We start from the raw sequence: 18,285 nt of genomic DNA on the forward strand, positions 1-18,285 counted from the left end.
GTACACCTGCCGTGCACACGGCCAACCCTGCGGCCCCCGCCGGTCCGTGTGCGGAGACCGGGGCCTGGTGGCATCCCCCGATTCTGCGCCACGTTCTTGCCCACATGTGGAGCGAAAGTCTGCGTTCAGTGTAAAGCCCGGCCGTAGAGTAGGAAGCTGAAAATCATAAACAAAGCACGAGTGTTGACATTTTGACGTTCGGATGCTCCGTGGTCTGTCCTCGGCCGGAGTCTAAGCGGCCACCCTTGCTGGCTGAAGCAGATCTGTTTTAATATAAAAAAAGATGTACGTTCATTAAAAAGAAGTTTGTGCCACTCTGCAATGTTTTCTGACTCATTTGGGGTCTCCTTGTGAACTCTAAAAGATTCTTTTGGAGTGGAAACATTAAAAATCCTAGTGAAATCCTAGGAAATAGTTATCTAGCGAGGAACCGTAGCTCATTCAGACCTCCTGGCCTACATCCAAAAGCGAGGTTTACTAGGCCCCTCTGTTTGCAGAGACTTGGAAGGGTAGAGTAGACAGAGAAGACTCGATCCCTGCCCTCGAGGAGGTTACAGTCAGAGAAGCAGCGTGGCTTAGTGGACAGAGCCCGGGCTGGTGGGGGGGGGGGGTCAAAGGTCATGGGTTCGAATCCCGGCTTTGCCACTTGTCAGCTGTGTGACTGTGGGCAAGTCACTTAACTTCTCTGTGCCTCAGTTCCCTCATCTGTAAAATGGGGATTAACTGTGAACCTCACGAGGGACAACCTGATTACCCTGTATCTCCTCCAGCGCTTAGAACAGTGCTCTGCACATAGTAAGCGCTTAACAAATACCAACATTATCAGGTTGCAGAGGAAGTGGGCATGAGGCTAGCCGGTAGCACATAGTAAGCGCTTAACAGTTACCATCATTATTATACTAAGCAACACATCCTCAGCTTAGCATCCTGGTCTCTCGGTGGCCTGGACTGGATTAGCTGATTGGGTCCTCTAATAATAATAATAATAATAATAATTGTGGTATTTCTTAAGCACTTACAATGCCCCCGGTATTTGTTAAACACTGGCAGGAGCAAAACAGGTTGGTCACAGCCCCATCCCACATGGGGCTCCTGGTCTTAATCCTCGATTTACAGATCAGATAACTGAGGCCAAGAGATGTGAAGTGACTTGCCCAAGTTCACTCAGCAGACAAGTGGCATAAAAGGGATTAGCACCCAGGTCCTTCTGATTTCCAGGCCCATACCCTATCCATTAGGCCATTCTGCTTCTCCTGAAAGCTGCCTTCTGTTGAGTGCCAGCCCTTTCACCCTTCTTTTTTGGAAGTAGACCTAGACAACGTGTCTACCACCTCTTGTATTGTTTTCATTGCTTCGAACGAGGATCATCCGAGGCCCGATGACAGAATTGCTGCCTCCCAAGCCGTCGAGCGAGAGAAACCTTCCTAGGGGGTGGAAGTATTTCCTCTGCGGGCACGGTTCTCCACCTCCAGGGTTTGAGAGGTAAAAACGGACTCATACCGGGTTGCTTCTGAAGGTCGTTGGTCAAAATCGTCTCCAAAATCCTGAGCTAGTGGAAGGATCGGGATTGGGAAGGGGAGCTATCGGGCAAAACAGCCTCTAGGGACTGAACGGACTTTAATGCATGAACCGGACAATGCTTTTTTCTATTTATTCAACGGAATGTCTCTCATCCATCTGGTCGAAGCCAACAGAGTTCCGGAGGGGGCTCCCGGAATTCCCGTCTGCAGCCTCGTATTGCTCCGAAAAGTTTCCAAGACAAATCGAGGTGGTTTGTAGCTAACGGCTGTCTGGTTGTTCTAATGACAGCCCAACTCAGCCGCTTCTGTTGGGTGGGAGGCCTTCGAGAGATAGGCAGAAGCTTGGATTGTAATAAAATGTCAATTCTTTCCCCAGTGGTTCCACATTCCTTGCGATTTTTTTTTTGCCTCTATGACTCATGGTTCAAAGTGATCGAAAGTATCACACCTCCTCCCTCCACCCTACCTTTCTCCAACCTTCACGTCAGGAAACATTTTCCAGCTGTTCCCACAGAGAGGAACTGGGAAGTTCTCAGTACGGCACACTTAGTACAGTGCCCTGGGCACCATCAGCACTCTCAGTAAATGCCACTGATTGATGAATTGACCCATAGTTTTCTGAATTTGTGAAACAGCTCCCCAGGTCTCCCTGGTGGCCTGAGAGTTGGGCAACCTGCATTCTAATCCCAGCTCGCTCAGTCATATTTAGTGAGCGCTTTACTATGTTCACAGCACTGTACTAAGCACTTAGGAGAGTACAGTGTAACAGACGTAGTCGCTGCCCACAGTGAGCTTACATTATAGAGGGGGAGACAGGCATTAATATAAGTAAATAAATAAATTACAGCTATGCATATAAGTGCTGGGGGCTGGGAGGGGGAGTAATGATTATGGTGCTTGTTAAGTGCTTATTATGTGCCAGGCATTGTACTAAGCGCTGGGGTGGATACAAACAAATTGGGTTGGACGCAGTCCCTGTCTCACATGGGGCTCACAGTCTCAATCCCCATTTTACAGATAAGGTAATTGAGGTACAGAGAAGTGATGTGACTTACCTAAGGTGACATAGCAGGCAAGTGGCAGAGCCGGGATTAGAACCCATGACCTGACCCCCAAGCCCATGCTCTAGCCACTAAGCGACGCTGGGCGACGCTGAAGGGAGTGGGAGAAGAGGAAAGGAGGGCTTTTAGGAAGGTCTCTTGAGATGTGCTTTCAATAAGGCTTTGAAAGGGGTCAGCGGGGAGGGGAGTAATTGTCCGCCAGATATGAAGAGGGAGAGCATTCCAGGCCGGAGGCAGGACATGGGTGAGAGGTCAGGGGCAAGATAAGATTAAGGTAGAGTGGGAAGGTTAGCATTAGAGGAGCGAAGGTGTGTGGGTTGGGTTGTAGTAGGAGAGTAGCCAGGTGAGGTAGGAGGGGGCAAGGTGTTTGCCTTTTCTCAGCTGTGTACTCTTGGCAAGTTGCTTGCCTTCCCTGAGCTACTTCCCTAGGCTTCTCTTCCTCATCTGTAAAATGGGAATAAAATGCCTGATCTCCTCATTGGAACTCCATATACGGCACAGAGACACCGTGCGTTCTGACTCCTATATCTGACAGAGTTTCCCGTCGGGCACGACGGACGAGCTTTGGTCCGGACACTTCCAAAGCAAGAATCTGCAGAGGAATTGGCGGGAATCAATCTCGTGCCAGTGGTTCGAATAGCACCGCTCCCGCTCCATCGCGGCCGGTCGTGTTCTTCCCAGGGCCGTGGGTGAGAGAAGGTGGAGAGTGCGCGGCATGATTTTGTTCCACACACAAACCATTTTCAATCAGAGCGTCTGCACCTACTGCAAGCTCTGTGGCCTTAGGCCTGTAATACAGCGAGGGCTGCTTTGGTCATCATCGTGGCTTTTTTTTTGCCTATGTAGCTTGGCTACTGTTTGGGAGTCCCGCTGAACCCATCCACAGGATGCCTTCACCACAGATCTCACAGCCCCAACAGGCAGAACTGAGTTAGGATCCGGGTCTTCAGATCCTCAGTGTGCTGCTGTTTCCCCAGGACTGTCAGCCCCAGGACTTGGTGTAGAGTAAATATCCAAATGGCCAGGAAAATGGCTGTTGAAGGAGAAACCACCAAATGGAAATGCCGGGAGAAGCAATATGGCCTAGTGGATAGAGCACGGGCCTGGGAGTCAGAAGGACCTGGGTTCTAATCCCAGCTAGGCCACCTGTCCATTGTATGACCTCGGGAAAGTCAGTTAACTTTTCTGTGCTTTGGTTACCTTATCTGTAAAATGGAGATTAAGACTGTGAGGCCTATGTGGGAAAGGGATTATGTCCAACCTGATTATCTTGTATCTACCCCAGCACTTAGTACAGTGCCTGGCGCATAGTAAATGCTTAACAAGTACCATTTAAAAAAGGTGCCAGAACTTGATGCTTTCAAAGGCCCTCTGGCCTCTCCCACTTATTGCAGAGACTGGATTGAACCTGCCCAGAAACTGGGCTCTGAGGGCTGAGGCAGGCAAAGAGACAGAGTAAGACTAGTTACTGTGTTAGGAGCAGCGGGCAGAAGGATGGACTCTGGACTAGCTGGGGCTTTTTATTAAGCACTTATTATGTGCTAAGCACTGGGGTGGGTACAAGATAATTGGTCAGAGTGCCTGTTCCACTCAGTCTAGGAAGGAAAGAGAACTGGTATTTTATCCCCATTTTAAATAATAATAATGGCAGCTGTTAAGCACTTACTATGTGCCAAGCACCATTCTAAGCGCTGGAAAGAGGGGGCCCAGAGAGACTGAATGACTTATCCCAGGTCACACAGCAGGCGAGTGGTGGAACTGGGACGAGAGGGCTGGCTTCCTGACTTCCGGCCCCAGTTCTGCCCAGTAGAGGCCTGCTGTGCTCGGCTCTTTCCCTCCGTATTAAGTTCACCTGTCTTCCCTTCCACCCACAGGGGCCTGGGGATCCAGAAAGCGGCAGCCAATCTTCTCTGTCACCAACGGCCAGCTGGGCTCTGACCCAGATTTAGGAGAAGCCCGAAACACCTGGGGCCAGAAGCAAATGCAGAGTGGGTGTGGAGTCACCTCTCTCTGCCCAGGTTCCTACCCTGTGAAAGGGAGAGGATGGTGGTGATGGCAGGGGCCCGGTTGGAGCAGAGGCGGGCTCGGGTCTGGGCCGCGAGGGTGATTGTGTGTACCGGAGCTGCTCGCCGAAAAGTTGTTGATTCCTTTGGAAATCAAACGTCTCGGGCCTAGCAGCCTGGCCCGGGGTCCTCGGCAGCAGGGAGAGGAGGCAGGGGCGGAGACGGTTGTGCCCGCCGCCCAGAGAAGCCCCTTCTTAAGGCTCAGGAACCTCAAACCAAGGTGCTCCCGGAGGCGGAGGGTCGGAGGTGGAAGGGAAGGAGGCTTCCCTCTTGCCCACGGCGGGGTCCGGGGGGCTGCAGCGGTGGAATGGCCGACCCGGGCTGACTCCAGCCAGCCTTGGGGCCGCTCCCTGGGAGAGCAGAGCCCCGCAGAGGAGCTGGAGGAGTCGAGGGCTGGCAGGGGGTGGGGTGGAGGAGTTGGGCCTGGCGGTGGAAGGAGGAAGTGGGGGGCTGGCAGGAGGTGAGGGGAAAGAGCTGGGGGCTGACAGAAGAGGAGGGGAAAGGAGCGGAACTAGGATTTTCTACAGGGAGGCAAAAGCTGTCTCTCCTCCGACTTCTCAGCTCTGGCCAATCCTCCAGGTACAGAGGGAGGTGACTGGGGAGAAGAGCAGCTGGTGGTTATTTGGAGCTGGGGGGAGGGAGGAGGAGGAGGAGGAAGGGGGAAGAGACTTGGAGGCTGCCTGGGGCAGATTCCTACCAACTGCTTCCTTTCCCTCCCCCACACCTCTGCCTCATCCCTATCTCTCCACTGGCCCCAACTTGGCCCACGTGCTCCTCCTCCAGACTCCGCTTATTGCAGGTTGGACCTTGGGACACCGGCAAAGCCGGTGGTCTTCTCACCACCCTCTCCCCGTTCTGAAGCTTCCCCCTTCCCCAGTCCTCTCGGGCCTCAGACCTCAGGGTCCCCTGCCCCTGCAACTGCCTGAGCCCAAATCCGGGGTCCCCCTCTCCCCCCCCCCCCCGGGTGTGGGAGGACCCGAGGCCGTGTTGGAGAGGAGCCCAGCTGAGGCTGAGAGGAAGACATCCAGACAGGGAGTTTCCCCGCCCCCCGGGGAGAGGAAGGGAGAGTCAGGTTGGCCCGAGTGGCCTGGGGCAGCTCCTCCAGATTACAGCCCATGGTCCCCCAACCCATGGCTAACTGATCTAGCCCTTTTTTTATGGTATTTATTAAGCGCTCACTGTGTCAATCACCTAAGAGCTCCGGTACACACGAGATAATCCGGATGGACACAGCCTCTGTCCCACACGGAGCTCACAGTCTAAATCAGAGAGAGGAGTATTTAACCCCCATTTTTCAGACGAGGGAACTGAGGCACAGAGAAATTAAGCGACTTGCCCAAGGTCACACAACAGACAAGTGGCAGAACCGGGACTAGACCTCAAAACCTCTGACTCCCAGCCAGGGCTCTTTCCACTAAGGCTACACCGCCTCTCACCCTTCCGCTGAGGGAGCTAACCCAGAGATGGACAGAGAGAGGGTTAAACCTCCTTCTTCCACCCCGACCCCCATCACGCTCTCCACCCCACCCCAGGGCAATGTGGAGCCCAGCTGAGCTCACCCCATCTAGGTCCTATTCACCACACCTCCTGTCCCCATCCCAGAAACTGGGTAAGGGGAGGGACAGCAGAGGCAGTTTGACTGTTCATTGTTGTGCTGTACTTTCCCAAGAGCTTAGTATAGTGCTCGGCACACAGTGAGCGCTCAATAAATACGATTGAATGAATGAATGACTGGTTGGCCTGAACCAGATCCAGCAGGGAAGAGCGGCAGCCGTCAACTCGGACCCAGCTAGAGAGGGGCTACCCCAGGGGAGGAGGGGGACCAGGGCGGGGGGAGACTCCAATCTGGGGACCCCTCTGGCTGCCATCATGCCCTGCTCCTGCTCCCCAGCTGGGCGCCGACACTTCCTCGGGTTCTCCGGGAGCGCAGGGAGTCAGTTCTCGAGGTGGCTCGGGGGGGGGGGGGGGGGGGGAGGCCAGTGAGGGACTCAATTAATCAATCAATGGTATTTATTGAGCACTCGGTGTGTACGAGAGCACCGTACTAAGCACTTGGGAGCATCTAGTACAATAAGAGCGGGTAGACCGGATCCCCGTGCACAAGGAGGAGTTCACAGCACCCAGGCTCCAGGCATCGGGCCCAGCCCTGCCCGCCCTGAACCAGATTGCTGCTGTGCCGCTCACACCGTGGGGCTCGGCCCCCACCCCTGCCAGGGCGGGCTAACCAGATCCAAATCTAAACCCAGATAATTTGGTCTTTGTCTCCTGAAACTCCCCAGGTGGAGCCGGGACTCGGCCCCTCTGCTCCCCGTGAGTTCTTCAGCCCCAGCCGGCCCCTCCCCCACCTCCGGAGCTCTGTGGAGGGAAGCCCTGGCCGATCCTGGCCCGGGCCCAAGACCTCCACGGTGAGGGGCCGGACACATGGAGCTGGGAGGGAAGAGTTGAGGCCGCCCCGGGAACCGGGGGTGCTGGCTCCCCTCTTCCGAGCCTCCTAAGGCCAAGCTCCTTGGCGGCCCACTAACGGGTCCCGGTCAAGGGTCCCGGCGAGGCGGGTGGGGAGACGCCGGAGGGTGGGTCGCCCTCGGCCCAGAAAAGCAAATCACCAAAATAGCTTCAGGACTGTGGGGTGTGTGGAGTGGGGTCCTCTATGGATAATCTTTTTTTTTTATCTTCCCCCAGCTCACCAATGGGCTGTTTCCCAAGTGTCTGTCTCGTCGGGGTACAGGCGGCCTCCCGGGATCAGCCGGCACCGTCCAGATTTCTCATGGCAACAGTGAGATGGTTGGGAGCTGGGTGGGCTCAGGAGCGGGAGAGTGAGTGTGTGTGTATACATGCGGGCACAGGCTCTCCCCCAGAGCAGGACCAGACACAAAGCTGGGCTCCCACAACAGGGGCGGGCTGGCATCCCCGCGCGCGGGGTCAGGCTATTTGCACTTGTGGACGTAGTAGCCCGTGACGTAGCCGACGATAAAGATGATCCAGAAGAGTCCGAGGCCTCCGACCACCTTCATGGCGATGCCCAGCTTCCCGGTGCACAGCTTCCCGTAGAGCCTGGAGCGAGGAAACCGCCGCCAAATGGGGGCTGAACCAGCCCGCCCTGCCTCGCCCTTCCCCTCCCTCCCTGTCATGATACTAACAATAATGGTATAGGTGCTTAACAAATAATTGTTAAAATTGTTAAGCACCTACTGTGAGTCAAGCATTGGGTAGGTATGAGTTCATCAGATCGGACACAGTCCCTGTTTCAGGTGGGGCTCAGCATTTGGGGGAGGGGAAGCAGCACAGCTTAGTGGACAGAGCACGGGCCTGGGAATCAGAAGGACCTGGGTTCTAATTCCGGCTCTGCCACGCGTCTGCTGCGTGACCTTGGGCAATTCACTTCACTTCTCTGGGCCTCAGTTACCTCATCTGTAAAATGGGGATTAAGAGTGTGAGCCCCATGGGGGACAACCTGACAACCCTGTATCTTCCCCAGTGCTTAGAACAGTACTTAGCATATAGTAAGTGCTTAACAAGTACCATAATAATAATAATTATTATTAAAGTGGGTGTTTAATCCCCATTTTCAGATGAGGAAACTGAAGCACAGAGAAGTTGAGTGACTTGCCCAAGGTCACCCAGCAGGCAAGTGTGGCCTAGTGGAAAGAGTCCGGGGGGGCGAGTCAGAGGACCTGGGATCAAATCCCAGCTCTGCCACCTGTCTGCTGTGTGATCTCGGACAAGTCATTTAACTTCTATGTGCTATAGTTACCTCAAGGGGAAAATGGGGATTAAGACTCTAAGTCCCATATGGGACATGGATTGTACGCACCCTCATTAGCTTGTATCTAACCCAGTGCCTACCACAGTACCTTGCCCGTAATAAGCGCTTAACAAATACCATGATTTTTTTTTTTTGAAAGGGGCAGAGCTGGAATGAGAATCCGGGTCTCTTGACTGCCGGTTCTGAGTCAGTCACAGTAAACAGTACGCGCTATGTGCCAAGACCTGGGTCAAGTGCTGGTGAATTCCAACACATCAGATCGTACGCAGTCCCTGACCCACAGGGAGCTCACAACATCCAAGGTCGGGAGACCCGGCAGCTTCTCCCTCTTCCCTGTGTCTCGCAGGTCGGCCGCCCACCCTTTCCTTAGCTCCCAACGGGCCCCCTCACCTGTGACAGGCAGACGCCTCTGTACTGGACACAGTCATGTTGACCTCATCCCTGTTGTTGTCATTCCACCTGCTGTACTGGACGCCTGTCTCTTGGGTCTGCATCTTTTGCCAGGAGGGGATGGGAGACTCCGAGGCAGGGGCAGAAGCTGGTTGGAGTTAGAGCTGAAGGTAGAGGAGCCTGCATTCCCGGAAAGGGAGGAGGAAGAGGGGGAGGAGGAGGAGGAAGAGAAGGATGAGGAGGCAACAAGAGAGACAGGGTTAGAGTGGAGCTGGGTGGAAGGGTGGGGCAGCTCTCACACCAGCTGCCCCCTCTCTGCCCACACTGTCCCACCCTTCTGCCCAGCTGGGGCCTCCCCTGCCCTTCTCTTCCACCTGGGACCGTGAGGCCTCTTCTAGGGATGTTCTAGAGGGACCCTCGTAGAAAAGCTGTTGTCTTCTTCCCAGAGGAACATACTGCATCAGCCAGACCCCCGTCCACCCCCTGCCCCAACCTCTCTTTCTCCATCTCTCCCCGCCCCATGGTCACCAAGCTGAAAAAGAAATGACCCCAAATTCCAGATCCCATTGGCCTCCCTGACACCAGCCCCCATCCTCTTTTCTCCGAATGGGGGGCTCGAGCAAAAGGGTGGAGGAAGCTTGAGGAGATCCAGGCCACCATGCAGTGAGGGTCTTTCATTCATTCGTTCAATTGTATTTATTGAGCACTTACTGTGTGCACTGAACTAAGCTCTTGGGAGAGTACAACACAATCCCTGCCCACAATGAGCTTACAGTCTTTGTGTGTGTGTGTGTGTGTGTGTGTGTGTGTACCCTAGGTGTCTGCCTTGAAGGAACCCCTATTCCCACCCTCATTTGGGACCTGACTGTGGCATTCCCCCTCTCCCACCAGGCAGCTCTCAGGAAAAGGGTTCTCTTTTGGGCAGGAGAGGGAGGCCAGAGAGGGGATCCGAGTAGCCGGGACACCGGGGTGCGGACAGATGCTGGACCGTGGATAAGACACCGAGGCATGGAGGGCTTTCCCTTAAACAAAGCTCCCAATAGGTGACCAACCAGTGGATATGGGGAAAAAAAGTGTTAAAAAGCAATTCAGACCCTTGAACTAAAGGGTCAATGTAAAGGGCAGGCAGTGTAAAGATCTCTCCTCTGGATCCCGAGACCCGGAGACCCGGCTGAGGGAAGCTTGCTGTGAGAAGGGGATGTGTCTACCGACTCTGTTGATTTGTACTCTACCAAGCACCTAGTAGTGCTCTGCACACAGTAAGTGTTCCTTGAACATGATTGAAGGTCTCCTCCCCTAAGCCCGAGGGCAGTGCGGGAGGGATTCTCTCACCCAGGGAACCTTATCCACCCACATTCCTGCCGCCCTCTTGGCGGGGCCCTGGGCCTCTGGGCCTCTGAGCCCGGCTCTCAGACCCCGATAAGTGCATTCTTGCCAGATTAGCAGAGACGAGGGAAAAACCCTGCTGGAAGCGGTGTCAGGCTCCTCCTTGGGGCAGACTCCAGCCCTGCCCAGACCCTGGGAGCCTCTAGGGCCATCACCCATGGGAAAGAGAAGTCTGGCCTGTCCGTGTGGTGCTCTGGGGGCTAGGCTGCTGACTTTTAGCAAGGGCTCTAGGGAACACTTTCCTGGCCACCAACATGGTCAGCCACCTCAGGGGAGGAGGGCTGGGAACTGGGGAGCCTTCACCTCCTGACGGGGGGGTCCCCCCAGGATCCAGGTCTCCGGCCTCATCCCGCAAAGTCCACCCTGGTCCTGTCTACAATGGATGTGGGGATGCCATTGACCTCCTCTTCTCTCCTCCAACTCCCTGTTTCCTTCTTTAGTTGTCTCCGGGACAAGCCTTTTCTCTTCCTCAAGGGACACTCGATCTTCCATATGTGTTTTGGAGAGAACGCTCCTGAGGAGTTAAGGCCGGGTCTATCTACAACTCCACATCTGTCTGGATGCAGCGCGATGCGGTGGACAAAGGCAAGTTTTGGCTCACGGGCATGGCATCAGTCAAGGTCCGAATGCTACAGGGAGAGTGTCCCTTAATGTGGTCTTCATGAGGAACGTGAGCTCAAGGGTTTCCATATGACTTGAGTGCCTTTAGAGCCCCTTCTTGGCAACCAGACGGTAACCCAGACTTTTAACTTTCAAACCCCTGAGTCTAAAGCCTGCCAGACCTCTGAATGATGCATGCTGGACAATCCTAAAAATAAGGTCTTCCAGGGACCATCTTGAGCTCACTCGGGGTTCGAGGGAAAGGGAGACACGGCAGGCATTTCCCAGCCGGAAAAGTCCGTGCTGGCCTCCACAGGCAGGGGGACGGATGCTGTGTGGCTGGACCTGGAAGGAGGATCTTGGAGAGGAGATGTTGGGAAGTGACTCCAGCTCTGGTTTCTGGTGGATGTCTTACTGGTTAGGAGAGTCAGGCCAAGTCCTCCATTCGGCATTTAATCCCACCCACTCTCTTCTCCCATCGCACACCATCTCACACTCTCCACTGCTCCCCAAATCACCTATGGGCTGGGACTCTCACCCTTCCCTCACCTCACCCCACAGTCAAGCCTTCTTCCTTCCCAGAATCCTCTTCTGCTTCAAATCGGCCAGCCCACAGCTATCCCCATCTTCGCAGTCCTTCTGAAAATCCATCTCCTCCAGAAGACCATCTCTGATTACTTTGCTTCTCCCCAGGACATTCCCCCGCCCCATCTTCCGCCTCACTACTTTTGCTCTGATGGCCAACTGCCGTACTTTTGTACGTGTTGGTTTGCATACCTATGGATCAGACTGTGAATCCCAAGTGGGATAGGGACTATGTCTGACCTGATTAACTTGTATATCCCCCAGCCCTTAGAACAATGCTTTAACAATAATATTAACAATAATAATAATAGCAACAATAATACCTTACTATTTTAAGCATTGATCTAGTCACTTTCCATTATCTTTACCCTCTTACCTATAAATTGTCTTGTGTCTATCTACCCTACTAGACTGTAAGCACCTTGAAGGGAGGGATCTCGTATCTACCAACCCTACTGTACTCTCCCAAGTGCTCAGTACAGTATATTGCACACGGTAGAAGCAGCTTGAGAAGCAATGTAGCCTGGTGGAAAGAGCACAAGTCTGGAAGTCAGAAGTCCTGGGTTTTTATCTCAGCTCCGCCACTTGTCTGCTGAGTGATCTTGGGTGAGTCACTTCACTTCTCTGTGTCTCAGTTACCTCATCTGTAAAATGGGGATCGAGACTGTGAGCCTTATGTGGGACCTGGACTGTGTCCAACATGATTATCTGGTACTTATCCAGGGCTTAGCACAGTGCCTGGCACATAATAAGCACTTAACAAATACCACAAAAAGTAGATGATCAATAAATACCACTTAGTGATTAAAAATCGATCCAGCACTCCAGAGTAAAGGACTGTGGCTCCCTACCCCGAGGTTCAGTTCCAGTTGAGAGATCAAAGTTTCCAAGGTGTTTTGCAGACAGACCCACAGCAAGAAAGTCAGGCGACCAAGGCAGCTACCAGAGGCAGGAGCCGCTGGAGAGTTTGAATGCCAGGGGGTCCGGAAGGGCCCGAGAAAGAGGTCTTTGCTCTCCTCAAGCTGTAAACATTCTGACAGCTAAATGGGTTGAAGGAGCGGGTGTAAGCCAGCTCCCAGGAGAGATAATAATAATAATAATGATAATAATAATAATGTTGGTATTTGTTAAGCGCTTACTATGTGCCGAACACTGTTCTAAGCGCTGGGGTAGATACAGGGTAATCACGTTGTCCCACGTGAGGCTAACAGTTAATCCCCATTTTACACATGAGGTAACTGAGGCACAGAGAAGCTGCGTGACTTGTCCACAGTCACACAGCTGACAAGTGGCAGAGCTGGGACTCGAACTCATGACCTCTGACTCCCAAGCCTGTGCTCTTTCCACTGAGCCACGCTGCTTCTCTGACCGAGAGATGTCAGTCAGTCACCCAGCCTTCCCTTGGCTGTTGCCCTGAGGCCCATCCCTCCTTAAGCAAACACTAATGTTGGTGAGCCAGAGTATGGGGAGAGTTGGGAAGGACAAACTAAAAATAACCCTTCCCTGGTGCAAAATAAGTGGAAACATTTGTGTGCCGGCGTGGGAATGATGTCTACGTGGTCACGAGTGAAACATCTCCCAAATTAAAGGAAACCCTTGACCCAGCGGGTGGGAGGCAGATGGAATTCATCGCCCCGCCGGAAGCTGAACAGACCAAAACCATCATCATCGAGTTCAAGAAGAGTTTGGATAAATTGAGGGTGGAGCGGGCCTTAATGTTATTAGAGAGAAAAGTTGGGATGGTAGAAAGTTGGAGAGAAGACAGTGAGGAATGTTGGTGGGTCCTTCCCTGACAGTGAGGGTGGACGTCCAGGACTAATAAGAGTAATTGTGGCATTTGTAAAGGGCTTAATATGTGACAGGCACTGTACTAAGCGCTTGGATAGATACAAGGTAATCAGGTTAGATACAATCCTTGTCCCACATAGCGCTCACAGTCTTAAACTCCAGTTTACAGATGAGGAAACTGAGGTCCAGAGAAGTGAAATGACTTGCCCAAGGTCACCCAGCAGGCAAGTGACCAAACCGGGATTAGAACCCACATCTTCTGGCTTCCAGGCCGGTGTTCTTTCCATTAGGCCACATGGCTTCCCCAGCAGGACAACTGCACACGATTCTTTCAAAAGTCCTGGTACTGCTATTGAGACCAAGTCCTGGGCTGGCCGGACATCAGGGCTGACCCAGGATGGTGTTGCTTGTGGCCTTATTTCCTTACTATTATTATTATGGTATTTATTAAGCACTTACTATGTGCCAGGCACTGTACTAAGCGCCGGGGTGGATACGAGCTAATCAGGTTGGACGGTCTCTGTCCCATGTGGGGCTCCCAGTCTCAATCCCCACTTTACAGATGAGGTAACTGAGGCACAGAGAAGTAAAGTGACTCGCCCAAGGTCACTCAGCAGACACGCGGTGGAGCCGGAATTAGAACCCATGACCTTCTGACTCCCAGGCCCGTGCTCTATCCACTATGCCATGTTGCTTCCCATTCTATTCCATGACCAGTAGACGCTTCTCACTTCCCAAAAACAGGAGTGACAGGGTGGAACGTGACTACGCTTTTATGGTCTATGATCCCCTCAGCTGAGGGGAAGAGGAGGGAGGCAGCTGATGGACTCTGCCGTTTCTTTTTAATGGTATTTGCTAAGGGCTTACTGGGAGTCAAACACCATTCTAAGCCCCGGGATAGGTAGAAATTAATCAGTTTGGACACAGTCACTGTCTAGCACGGAGCTCACAGTCTAAACAGGAGGGAAAGCAAGGTATTTAATCCCCATTTTATAGCTGAAGCACAGAGAGGTTAAGTGACTTGCCCAAAGTCATACAGCAAGCAACTGGCAGAGCTGAGATAAGAACGCATGCCCTCTGACTCCCAGGCCGGAGCTCTTTCCACTAAACCGTGCTGCTTCTCCGGTTGATCTTGTGTGTTCTTTGCAGGCTTTTGTCAACGAAATCTGAGATTTCCTTGGGGATGGAAGCAGGGTCTCGGAACTGTTGTCGTCCCTGGCAGGTGATCCGTGAACAAGGCCTTCTTGGTTACGACGTTATACCTCCTCATGGGCAGGGGACTCGTTTCATACTTCTCTCGCATATTCCCAAGCAGCTGGTCCAGTGGGCGGCCCCCAGAAGGGACTCAGTAAATACTCCTCCTAATATAACTACTGCAGCGGCAAACAGTGCTCTCAGTGGCGTTCATGGATGGCACGCGAGGTCGGATGTAAAAAAAAAAAAGCACTATGCCACTTGCCAGGGAGTGGGAGACCCCATTTTGGAATCTTCAGACCTATCCTCCTCCTACTTAGACTATGAGCGAAGCCGCGTGGCTTAGTTGCAAGAGCCCGGGCTTGGGATTCAGAGGACCTGGGTTCTAATCCCACCTCCGCCACTTGTCTGCTGTGTGACCTTGGGCAAATCACTTAACTTCTCTGGGCCTCAGTCACCTCATCTGTAAAATGGGGGTTAAAAGTGTGAGCCCCACATGGGACGACCTGATTACCCTGTACCTACCCCAGCACTTAGAACAGTGCTTGGCACATAGTAAGTGCTTAACAAATACCATTATCATTATTATTAAGTGGGATAGGGCTTGCATCTGACCAGATTAATTTGTATCTTCTCCAACAGTCAGAACAGTGCTTGACACACAGTAAGTGTTTAACAAGTGTGAACAACTGTTGCCGACTTGTTCATTCCAAGCGCTTAGTACAGTGCTCTGCACATAGTAAGCGCTCAATAAATACTATTGAAATACTATTGAATGAACAGCTATCATAATCATCATAGTCAATATCATCAGACTGGGAACCACCCAATTTTTATTTTTTTTATTTTATTTTTTTTTTTTACAAAACCCCATCAGTCACTACTTCTCTTTATGCTTTCCCAGTTGGCACAGAACAAAACAATCCCAGCTCTACCACTTGTCTGCTACGTGACCTTTGGCTTCACTTAATTTAACACACTTAATTTCTGAGTGCCCCAGTTACCTTATCTGTAAAATGGGGATTAAGACCGTGAGCCGCATGTGGAAAAGGGATTGCGTCCATCCTCATGAGCCTGCCCCTATCCGGTGCTTAGTTCAGTGCCTGGCACAGAGTGAGCGCTTGAATGAAATAAAATTAAAAAAAGCCCGTTGTTTTGGATCCACTTGAGCCATGGTCTGCTAGCCCCACCTCGAAACTCTGCCCATCTAATCGGGATTAAAGAGCACTGGGCTGAGGGCCCAGCCTCCTGATTGGCAGTGGCATCTGACTGGCAGGACCGAGAGCCCAGGCAGGATGGAAGCAGGAGGGCAAGGCAGAGAAGCCCCGTCTGGGCATTTCTGAAATTGACCAGCACTAGCAAACGGTTGGCAGGGTGTGTCGGCCCCTGCTCGCCCTCCCCCCGACCAGACCTTCCCATCAAATGCCCTGACTGGTCCCTGGGGTTTTAGGCTCCCTGGCTTTAGGAAGTTTGAGGAGGCAGGAAACCCGGGGAAGGGCGAGCAGGGGGCGGCGGAGGGCGGCCCCCCCGCGCACCACGCCAGATCTGGAGATGAGAGCCAACTCCGCCACTTGTCTGCTGTGTGACCTGGGGCAAGTCACTTTACTTCTCTGGGCCTCAGTGCCCTCATCTATAAAATGGGGATTGAAACTATAAGCCCCAATTACGACAGGGACTGTGTCCAACCCAATTTGCTTGTATCCATCCCAGCGCTTAGTACAGTGCCTGGCAGATAGCGCTTAACAAATGCCATAATAATTATTCTTAAAGAGGTCCCCCTCCCCCGGAGGAGACCCACCCTACCACTCACCCCAAACTGAAAGGGCCCCTGCTGCGCACAGCGGGAGAGGCCGAGGGGCAGTGGGAAGTTAATAATAACAACAATAATAATAACCACGATGGTATTTGTTAAGCGCTTACTATGTGCCACGCACAGTTCTCAGCGATGGGAGAGATAAAATGTAATCAGGTTGTCCCAGGTGGGGCTCACAGTCTTAATTCTCCTTTTACAGATGAGGGGTAGATACGCGGTAATCAGGTTGTCCCCCGTGGGGCTCACAGACTTAATCCCCATTTCCCAGATGAGGTAACTGAGGCACAGAGAAAGGACATGGCTTTCCCAACGTCACCCAGCAGACAAACGGCGGAGCCGGGATTAGAACCCGTACCTCTGCCGCCCAAGCCCGGGCTCTTTCGACCAAGTCACATTGCATAGCATCAATATAAATAAACAGAATTATACACAGTGTTGTGGGGGGGGGGAGGTGGGGTAGAGCAGAGGGAGGGAGAAGGGGCGATAGGGAGGGGAGGAGGAGCAGAAGAAAAGGGGAGCTCAGTCTGGGAAGGCCTCCTGGAGAAGGGGAGCTCTCAGTAGGGTTTTGAAGGGGGGGAATCATCATCATCATCATCATCATGACAGTATCGGTTAAGCGCTTAAATGTGGAATTAGTAATGGTATCTGTTAAGCACTTACTGTGTGCCAAGCACGGCACCCCAAGCTAACAGTGTGGTTTATTGGAAAGAGCCCAGTTTTGGGAGTCAGAGGATGTGGGTTCTAATCCCTGCTCCACCACTTTCTGCTGTGTGGCCTGGGGCAAGCCACTTCCCTTCTCTGGGCCTCCCTCACCTCACCTGGAAAATGGGGATTAAGTTCGGGAGCCCCACGGCGCACAACCCGATCAGCTTCTATCTACCCCAGCGCTTAGAACAGTGTTTGGCACAGAGCAACCGCTTAACAAATACAGTAATAATAATAACAATACTTCAGTAAGTTTTGCTTCGGGGCCCACCCCAAGCTCCCTGATGTCGGCGAATCCATCCGATTGACAGATGCATTCATTCATTCCGTCGTATTTACTGAGTGCTTACTGTGTGCAGAGCACTGTACTAAGCGCTTGGGAGAGTACAACATAACAACAAACACATTCCCAGGCCAGGACGATGACCTTCTGCCTCCCGGGCCCGGCCTGTAGCCATAATTAGAGTATCTGGTAAGCGCTTACTATGTGGCAGGCACTGTACTAAGCGCTGGGGGGAGACAAGCAAATCGCGTTGGACACAGTCCCCTGTCCCACACGAGGCTCACAGTCTCAACCCCCATTTTACAGATGAGAAACTGAGGCACAAGGAAGTGAAGCGACTTACCCAAGGTCACGCAGCAGACGAGTACCAGAACTGGGATTGGTCTAAACTGAATCCATAATTACGGTATTTGTTAAGCGCTTACTATGTGCCAGGCCCTGTACTAAGCGCTGGGGTGGAGACAAGCAAATCGGGTTGGACACAGACCCCTGTCCCATGGGGGGGCTCCCGGTCTCGATCCCCATTTTAATAATATTAATAATTACGGTATTTGTTAAGGGTTTAATATGCGCAGAGAACTGTTCTGAGCGCTGGGGTAGATACAGAGTAATCAGATCGTCCCACGTGGAGCTCACAGTCTTCATCCCCATTTTCCAGACGAGGTAACTGAGGCCCAGAGAAGTTAAGTAACTTGCCGAGGTCACACAGCAGACAAGTGGCGCCGCCGGGATTAGAAGCCACGACCTCCGACTCCCAAGCCCGGGCTCTTTCCACTAAGTCACGCTGCTTCTCATTTTGCAGGTGAGATGACTGAGGCCCGGAGAAGTGAAGTGACCTGCCCTAGGTGACGCAGCAGACAAGGGGTGGGGGCGGGATTAGAACTCATGACCTCCTGACTCCCAAGCCCGGGCTCTCCCCACGAGCTCCACGCTGCTTCTCGGGGCCGACTTACCGGGGGTTCGGGCCGCCGAGTCCCAGGTTCCGATCGAGCCACACCGGGGGGGCGGGGTCCGGGGGGTCCGGGGGTCCTGCCGGCACCGGGACCACCCGCCTGCCCTGTCCGGGGACTACGACTCACTCAGCCAGAGACAGCCAGAGACAGAGAGAGACAGAGAGCGTGTGTGTTTTAGGGG

At 52.9% G+C, this 18,285-nt stretch overlaps 1 protein-coding gene across 1 annotated transcript; it reads right to left on the minus strand.

The window, feature by feature from the left end:
* Positions 1 to 6,636: 6,636 nt before the first annotated feature.
* Positions 6,637 to 18,285, minus strand: SMIM1 (small integral membrane protein 1 (Vel blood group)). Its single transcript, XM_029066608.2, has 3 exons — positions 18,105 to 18,285; positions 8,798 to 8,977; positions 6,637 to 7,695 (listed from the first exon to the last, which is right to left on the minus strand). Exons 2-3 carry the CDS (start codon positions 8,899 to 8,901, stop codon positions 7,569 to 7,571), a joined length of 231 nt encoding a protein of 76 aa, XP_028922441.1. The 5' UTR covers positions 8,902 to 8,977; positions 18,105 to 18,285; the 3' UTR covers positions 6,637 to 7,568.

The sequence above is a fragment of the Ornithorhynchus anatinus genome, chromosome 5, assembly GCF_004115215.2.
Source record: "Ornithorhynchus anatinus isolate Pmale09 chromosome 5, mOrnAna1.pri.v4, whole genome shotgun sequence".
Classification (NCBI taxonomy): domain Eukaryota; kingdom Metazoa; phylum Chordata; class Mammalia; order Monotremata; family Ornithorhynchidae; genus Ornithorhynchus; species Ornithorhynchus anatinus.

Coding starts and splice junctions, on each gene's coding strand:
- SMIM1 (XM_029066608.2), bottom strand. CDS start 8,901: ATGCAGACCCAAGAGACAGGCGTCCAGTACAGCAGGTGGAATGACAAC. Junction 7,696..8,797: donor GAGGCGTCTGCCTGTCACAG/GTGAGGGGGCCC, acceptor TCCTCGCTCCAG/GCTCTACGGGAAGCTGTGCA.